This window comes from Rhincodon typus, chromosome 32 (assembly GCF_021869965.1).
Source record: "Rhincodon typus isolate 14 chromosome 32, sRhiTyp1.1, whole genome shotgun sequence".
Classification (NCBI taxonomy): Eukaryota; Metazoa; Chordata; class Chondrichthyes; order Orectolobiformes; family Rhincodontidae; genus Rhincodon; species Rhincodon typus.
The window spans coordinates 1,889,438-1,898,463 of NC_063363.1; the positions used below are offsets into that span (position 1 = coordinate 1,889,438).

The 9,026-nt window shown below is 47.3% G+C and overlaps 1 protein-coding gene across 1 annotated transcript in view; it reads left to right on the forward strand.

Moving 5' to 3' along the window:
• LOC109910615 (rho guanine nucleotide exchange factor 12) overlaps nucleotides 1-9,026 on the forward strand; it is a 127,213-nt gene that overhangs the window by 79,648 nt on the left and 38,539 nt on the right. The window contains exons 11-12 of the mRNA XM_048615346.1: nucleotides 72-303; nucleotides 7,584-7,631. Of these exons, the coding sequence (XP_048471303.1) occupies nucleotides 72-303; nucleotides 7,584-7,631 (280 nt within the window). The remainder of the gene's footprint in view (nucleotides 1-71; nucleotides 304-7,583; nucleotides 7,632-9,026) is intronic.

Here is a 9,026-nt window from a genome sequence, read left to right on the forward strand (position 1 = left end):
CCTGCCTTATTTTCATGGCCCATTATTCCTTTACTGATTAAATCTCTACTCTATGGGATTAAAATAATTGTCCTGTGAAAGTAAAGACCAACATGTGGTGGAAGAGGATGAATACCTTACTGTAGTTCTGTTGACTCACTCTGATTCTGTCTACATTTCAGATCCTGTAGCTGCAGCATCTGCTGCAGTGAGGACGGCTAGTGACAATTTGTCAATTGACAGCAATACTTCTGTACCAAAGTCGAGCTTTGATTTTCCATTTGCCCTGGATCAGGTAATGGAGGAGGACCGGGAGTCGGAGAGGTGAGTGGCTCTGATGCTACACGCTGGTTGGGGAAGGAGAGGAAGCAGCCACAGTGTTTGATTCATTCAGCAACTGGAGCAAGTCTCCCAGGATCATGTGCCCATACAAACACTCCCTGTTCAGGGAGAGCTTAGCCTAAGGAATGTTTTACTTATTCATTTGTGGGCATTGCTGGCTGGCCACCATTTATTACCTGTCCTTGAGAAGGTGGTGGTGAGCTGCCTTCTTAAACCACTGCAGTCCACCTGCTGTAGATTGACCCACAATGCCATTAGGGAGGGAATTTGAGGATTTTCACCCAGCAACAGTGATGGAACGGCAATATATTTCCAAATCAGGATGTTGAGAGGCTTGGAGGGGAACATGAAGGTGGTGGTGTTCCCATATATCTGCTGCGCTTTTGCTTTTAGATTGAAGTGGTTTTGGATTTGGAAAGTGCTGTCCGAGTATCCTTCTGCAGTGCATCTTGTAGATAGTAGACACTGCTGCCACTGTACGTCAGTGATGGAGGGAATGGATGTTTGTGGATGTCGTGCCAATGAAGCAGGCTGCTTTGTCCTGGATACTGTCAAGCTTCTTGAGTGTTGGAGCTGCACCCATCGAGGCAAGTAGGACTTGTTCCTTATGGGTGATGGACAGGCTTTGAGGAGTCAGGAGGTGAATTACTCACTGCAGTATTCCTAGTTCCTGACCTGCAGTGCAGCCACTGTGTTTATTAGGCGAGTCCAGTTGAGTTTCTGGTCAGTGATAACCCCCAGGATGTTGATAGTGGTGGATTCAGTGATGGAGAACCATTGAATGCCATGGGGCAATGGTGAGATTGTCTCTTATTGGTGATGGTCATTGCTTGGCAGTGATGGTAATGGCACTGAATGTCAAGGGGCAATGGTTAGCTTTTCTCTTGTTGGAGATGGTCATTGCCCCTCACTTGTGTGTCATGAATGTCACTTGCCAATTGTCAGCCCAAGCCTGGATATTGACCAGATCTTGTTGGATGTGAACATGGACTGCTTCAGTATCTGAGGAGTCACGATGGTGCTGACCATTGTGCAATCATTGGCGAACATCCCCACTTCTGACCTTATGTTGGAGGGAAGGTCATTGATGAAACATTTGAAAATGGTTGGGCCTAGGACACTACCCTGAGGAACTCCTGTAGAGATGTTCTGGAGCTAAGGTGACTGACCTCCAACAACCAGATCATTTTCCTTTGTGCTAGGTATGTCTACAGTCAGTGAAGAGTTTACCCCAATACCCATTGATTCCAGTTTTACTAAGGCTCCATGATGGCTCACCGTTGAATGCAGCCTGATGTCAAGGGCTGTTATTTTCACCTCACCTCTGGGATTCAGCTCTTCAGGCTGTAATGAGGCCAGGAGCTGAGTGGCCTCAGTGGAACCTAAACTGGGCGTCACTGAGCAGGTTATTGCTGAGCAGGTGCTGCTTGAAAGCACTGTTGGTGACACCTTCCATCACTTTACTGATGATCGAGAGAAGACTGATGGGGCGGTAATTGGCCGGGTTGGCTTTGTCCTGCTTTTTATGTACAGGACATACTTGGGCAATTTTCCACATTGTCGGATAAATGCTAGTGTTGTAACTTGACTGGAGGAGTGGCAGGTTCTGGAGCATAAGTCTTCAGTACTATTTGCCAGAATGTTGTCAGGGCCTGTAGCCTTTGCATTATACAGTGTCTCCAACCGTTCCTTGATATCATGTGGAGTGAACTGAATTGGCTTAAGACTCGTATCTGTAATCCTAGGGAGATCACTGGAGGAGGCCGAGTTGGATCATCCACTCGGCACTTCTGGCTGAAGATTGCTACAAAAGTTTCAGCCTTATCTGTTGCACTGATGTGCTGGGCTCTTCCATCATTGAGGATGGGGATATTTGTGGAGCCACCTCCTCCAGTGAGTTGTTTAATTGTCTACCACCATTCATGACTGGATGTGGCAGCATTGCAGAGCTTAGATCTGATCCGTTGTTTATGGGATCGCTTAGTTCTGTCTTTCACTTGCTGCTTATGCTGTTTGGTGTGCAAGCAGTTGCTTGACCTGGAAGAGGGCAGCAGAATGGTGACGCTGATGGCTGATGTGGGGAAGATATCAGTGCTGTCACTGCTTCCAGAGGTGGTTTGCGGAAGGCTGTTGTCAAGTGACATTTTCTTAAAGAGCTTGATTGGTGATAGAAATGTCAGTCAGTGTGATTAATTGCTGCACTTGTGAGATGTGGGAGATCCGCGATGCTTCCAGTGTCTAGGATAACTACATTTGCAGGAAGTGCACCCAATTGCAGCTCCTCACAGACCGCATTGATAGGTTGGAGCGGCAGTTGGATGCACTTAGGAGCATGAGGATGGCAGAAAGCATCATAGCCAGGAGTTTTGGAGATGTGGTGACCCAAGGTGCAGGCAGATAGATGGGGGACTGCTAGAAGAGACAGGCAGGCAGTACAGGGATCCCCTGTGGTGGTTCCCCCCCTGCTAACAAGCGTACTGTTCTGGATACTGTTGGGGGGGATGGCCTATCAGGAGGTAACAGTAACAGCCAGACTGGTGGCACCATGGCTGGTTCTGTTCTTAAGGGAAGGACAAAGAGCACTAGAGCAGTAGTTATAGGGGACTGTACAGTGAGGGGTACAGATAGGCACTTCTGTGGACGTAGAAGAGACTCCAGGATGGTGTGTTGCCTCCCTGGTGCCAGGGTCCAGGATGTCTCTGAACGGGCAGAAAGCATTCTGAAGGGAGAGGGTGAACAGCCGGAGGTTGTGGTACATATTGGTACTCACGACGTAAGTAGGATGAGTGACGAGGTCCTGCAGCAGCAGTTCGGGGAGTTAGGTAGAAAGTTAAAGAGCAGGACCTCAAAGGTTGTTATCTCAGGATTACTCTCTGTGCCATGTGCCAGTGAGGCTGGAAATAGGAGGATAGTACAGCTCAACATGTGGCTAAACAGATGGTGTAGGAGGGAGGGTTTTAAATATCTGGACCATTGGGATCTCTTCCGGGGCAGGTGGGACCTGTACAAGAAGGATGGGCTGCATCTAAACTGGAGGGGCACAAATATTCTGTCTGGGAGGTTTGTTGGTGTTACTCGGGAGGATTTAAACTAGCTTGGCAGGGGGTTGGGAGCCAATGCAAAGGTGAATGGACTGAAAGGGAACTGGAGAATAGGGCCAGTAAGACTCGGAGGAAGAACAGGCAGGGTGTGGTTGCTGATCAAAGTGGGTCTGGTGGACTGAAGTGCATCTGTTTCAATGCGAGAAGTGTAACAGATAAGGCAGATGAACTTAGAGCTTGGATTTAGTCCTTGAAACTATGATGTTGTTGCTATTACAGAGACGTGGTTATGGGAGGGGACAGGACTGGCAGCTTAACTTTCCAGGATACAGATGTTTCAGGCGGGGTAGGGGGGATATAAAAGGGGTGGGGGGAGTTGCACTACTTGTTAAAGGGATTATCACAGCTGTACTACAGGAGGACACCTTGGATGGCTCATACAGTGAGGCAATATGGGTAGAGCTTGGGAACAGGAAGGGTGTAATCACAATGTTTGGGTTTACTATAGGCCTCCCAACAGCCAGCAGGAGATAGAAGAGCAGATATGTAGGCAGATTTTCACAAGATGTAAAAGTAACAGGGTTATTGTTGTGGGTGATTTTTAACTTTCCATTTATTGACTGGGACTCAGTTAGTGCTTGGTGTGTGGATGGGGCAGAGTTTGTAAGGAGCATCTAGGAAGGCTTCTTGAAACAGTATGTAGATAGTCCAAATAGGAAAGGGGCCGTACTGGACTCTAGTATTGGGGAATGAGCCTGGCCAGGTGGTCGACATCTTAGTAGTGGAGCAACTTGGGAACAGAATCACAATTCAGTAAGCTTTAAGGTACTGATGGATAAAGTGTAGTTGTCACCTGAAGATGCTGAATTGGGGGAAGACCAATTACAACAATATTAGGCAGGAACTAAAGAATGTAGATTGGAGGCAGATGTTTGAGGGCAAATCAACATATGGTATGTGGGAGGCTTTCAAGTGTAAGTTGCTGGGACCTCAGGACCGGCACATTTCTTTAAGGATGAAGGATAAGTATGGCAAATTTAGGGAACCTTGGATAACGAGAGATATTGTGAACCTAGTCAAAAAGAAAAAGGAAGCATTTGTCAAGGCAATGAGGCTGGGAGAACACAAAGCAAGGGTGGAATACAGGGAAAGTCAAAAGAAACTTAAGCAAGGAGTCAAGAGGACTAAAAGGGGTCATGAAAAGTCATTGGCCAACAGGATTAAGGAAAATCCCAAGGCTTTTTATACATATATAAAAATAGCAAGAGGGTAGGCAGGCAGAGGGTTGGCCCACACAAGGACAGGGAAGGGAATTTATGTGTGGAGCCAGAGGAAATGAGTGAGGTATTAAATGTACTTTGTGTCAGTATTCACCATAGAGAAGGACTTGGTGGATGATGAGTCTGGGGAAGGGTGTGTAGATGGTTTGGGCCATGTTGAGATCAAAAGGGAGGATGTATAGGGTCTTGAAAAACATTAAGGTAGACAAATCCCCAGGGCCTGATGGGATATACCCCAGAATACTGAGAGAGGCAAGGGAGGAAATTGCTGGTGTCTTGAGAGAAATCTTTGTATCCTCACTGGCTACAGGGGAGGTCCCAGAGGATTGGAGAATAGCCAGTGTTGTTCCTTTGTTTAAGAAAGGTGGCAAGGATAATCCAGCTAATTACAGGCCGGAGAGCTTTATGTCAGTGGGAAGGAAATTATTGTAGAGGATTTACTCCCACTTGGAAATAAATGGGCGTATTAGCAAGAGGAAACACGCTTTTGTGAATGGGAGGTTGTTTCTCACTAACTTGATTGAGTTTTTTGAGGAAGTGACGAAGATGATCGATGAGGGTAGGGCAGTGGATGTTGTCTATATGGACTTCAGTAAGGCCTTTGACAAGGTCCCTCATGGCAGACTGATACAGAAGGTAAAGTCACACAGGGTCAGAGGTGAGCTTGCAAGATGGATAAAAAAACTGGCTTGGTCATAAAAGACAGAGGGTAACAGTGGAAGGGTGCATTTCTGAATGGAGGGCTATGCCTAGTAGCATTTCTCAGGGATCAGTGTTGGGACCTTTGCTGTTTGTAATATATATAAATGATTTGGAGGAAAATGTTAACTGGTTTGATTAGTAAGTTTGCGGATGACACAAAGGTTGGTAGAATTGCAGATAGCAATGAGGACCGTCAGAGGTTACAGCAGGATATAGATCGGTTGGTGACTTGGGCAGAGAGTTTGCAGATGGAGTTTAATCCGGAAAAATATGAGCTAATGCATTTCGGAAGATCTAATCCAGATGGAAAATATACAGTAAATGGTAGAACCCTTAAGAGTACTGATAGGCAGAGTGATCTGGGTGTACAAGTACACAGGTCACTGAAAGTGGCAATGCAGGTGGAAAAGATAGTCAACAAGGCATATGGCATGCTTGCCTTCATCGGCCAGGGCATTGAGTTTAAAAATTGGCAGATAATGTTGCAACTTTATAGAACCTTAATTAGGCCGCATTTGGAATATTGTGTTCAATTCTGGTCGCCACACTACCAGAAGGATGTAGTGGTTTTGGAGAGGGTACAGAAAAGATTTATCAGGATGTTGCCTGGTATGGAAGGTATTAGCTATGAGGAGAGGTTGGAGAAACTTGAGTTGTTCTCACTGGAACGACGGAGGTTGAGGGGCGACCTGATAGAGGTCTACAAGATCATGAAGGGCATGGACAGACTGGACAGTCAGAAGCTTTTTCCCAGGTGGAAGAGAGAGTTACCAGGAGCCATGGGTTTAAGGTGCGAGGAGCATGGTTTGAAGGTGATGTATGAGGCAAGTTTTTTTACACAGAGGGTGGTGGGTGCCTGGAACTCGCTGTCGGGGGAGGTAGTGGAAGCAGATGCAATAGTGACTCTTAAAGGGCGTCTTGACAAATACATGAATAGGATGGGAATAGAGGGCTACGGTCCTCGGAAGGGCAGGGGGTATTAGTTGTGATGGGCAGCATGTCAGTGCAGGCTTGGAGGGCTGAAGGGCCTGTTCCTGTACTGTAATTTTCTTTGTTCTTTGTTCTTAGTCCTGTTTGGTGGCTTCACCAGGTTGACACCTCATCTTCAGGTATGCCTGGTGCTGCTCCTGGCATCCTCTACTGCACTCTCCATTGAACCAGGGTTGATGCCCTGGCTTGATGGTAGTGGTTGAGTGGGGGATATGCCAGGCCATGAGGTTACAGATTGTGCTGGAGTACAATTCTGCTGCTGTTGATGGCCCACAGCGCCTCGTGGATGTCCAGTTTTGAATTACTAGATCTGTTTGAAGTCTATTCCATTGAGCACAGTGATAGTGTCACACAACACAATGGAGGTTTATCTCAATGTGAAGGCGGGACTTTGTCTGCACAAGGAATGTGTGGTGTTTGCTCGTATCAATACTGTCAAGGACAGGTGCATCTGCAGCTGGCAGATTGGTAAGGATGAGGTCAATTATGTTTTTCCCTCCTGTTGGTTCCCTCGCCACCTGCCGCAGACCCAGTCTAGCAACTATGTCCTTTAAGACCCGACCAGCTCGATCAATAGTCCTTCTGCTGAGCAACTCTTGATGGTGGACTTTGAAATCCCCCACCCAGAGAACATTTTGTGACTCTGCCATGGTCAGTGTTGTTGAATATGGAGAAATATCAATCTATTGGATTTCATGGGTTTCGGAGTCAATGTTGAGGACTCCCAGAGCAACTCCCTCCCGACTGTATCCCACTGTGTGCCACCACTTCTGCTGGGTCTGTCCTGCCGGTGAGACAGGACATATCCAGGGTTGGTGATGGTGATGGTGATGGTGGTGTCTGGGACGTTGTCTGTAAGGTGTGATTCCATGAGTATGACTATGTCTGGCTATTGCTTAACTATTCTGTGAGACAGCTCTCCTAATTTTGACACTAGCCCCCAGACGTTAGTGAGGAGGACTCTGCACGGTCGACCGGGCTGTTTCTGCCGTTTATCTTTTCCGGTGCCTAGTTCAATGCTAGATGATCCATCTGGTAGTTTTTACTGTAATCAAATTCCACCTTCAGCATTGGCAGGATTCCACCCCGGGTGCCCAGAACATTAGCTGAGTTTCTGGGTAAATAGTCTAGTGATAGTAGCACTGGGCTATTGCCTGCCCGCTAGTTGGGAAGGGGGAAGAGCTCAATGCAAGGAAGAGGGCTTGAGCTGAAGTTTTCTAAATTGTTATTTAATTTTCTTGTGTTTCAGGAGCCTGGAAACTGCCACGCCCCCATGTACCCCAAAACCAGGTCGCAGGTGAGCACTTAAAAGGCTACAAAAATAGACTTTGCTGGAAAGGCTGAGCAGGTCTGGCAACATCTGTGAAGAAAAATCGTTTCAGGTCCACTGACCCTTCTGATGCTACAGGAAAATGTCCTTCCGGGACACCCTGGTCCACTCTTCTTTCACTCACAGCATCTCCCCCAGAGCCCCATGGCACCATGCCCTGCAACCACAAAAGGTGTAACACCTGCCTATTTACCTCCTCTGTCCCTAGAATCCATGGGCGCAAACATACCATCCAGGTGAAGCAGCACTTTACCTGCACTTCCCACAATCTAATCTACTGTATTTGCTGCTCACAGTGATTTCCTCTACATTGGGGAAACAAAGCATAGAGAGGGTGACCACGTCACAGAGCGTCCATGTTCGGCCCACAGAGACCCTAAGCTTCCAATTTCCTGCCACTTTAACACACCACCCTGTTCCCTGGCCACCGTCTCTGTCTCAGGCTTGCTGCAGTGTTCCAGTGAAACTCAGCGTAAGCTTGGGGAGACTGCAGCCCTCCAGACTCAATATCAAGTTCAATAATTTTAGGGCCTGAACTCTCCCATGTCCTAGCCCCCTACCCCACACACCAGGCCTTGTTGTCACATCATCTGCCACTACACACTACCTATTGCTAGTCACTAACAGTCCCCATTAACAGCTATTCACCCTCCTAGCCTGATCATTATCAACAGCTTTGTCTTGTCCAACTGTTCTTCTCTTTCTTTATCTCTATCCCCACCTGTCGTTTACTCCTTACCCCGTCCCTCCACCCTATCTACTGCATATAAACCAACGTTTTCCTAGGTACCATCAATCCTGAGGAAGGGCCACCGGATCTGAAATGTTAACTCAGACTTTTCTTCACAGATGCTGCCAGACCTGCTGAGCTTTTCCAGCAACTTCTCTTTTAGTTCCTGATTTACAGCAGATACAGTTCTTTCGGTTTTTACCTAAGAGGCTACATTGGAACGTGCTCAAAAATTGAGAAATGAGTAGAATAGAGAGGGTTTGAGTTTGAGCATGAATTGAGTAGTGAGCCAGAAAAGTGCAAACAGAGGCTGCTGGAGAGGAGGGTGCAAAGTAAATATTGGGAGCACTTGCACATTGTTTTGCAACAAGCAGGAGGGACAGGTCTGTCACTGTAGCACACTGGGATATAGTACCGGTGGGGACAGGTCTGTCACTGTAGTACACTGGGGTACAGTACCGATGGGGACAGGTCTGTCACTGTAGTACACTGGGGTACAGTACCGATGGGGACAGGTCTGTCACTGTAGTACACTGGGTTGCAGTACCGGTGGGGACAGGTCTGTCACTGTAGTACACTGGGATACAGTACCGGTGGGGACAGGTCTGTCACTGTAGTACACTGGGTTGCAG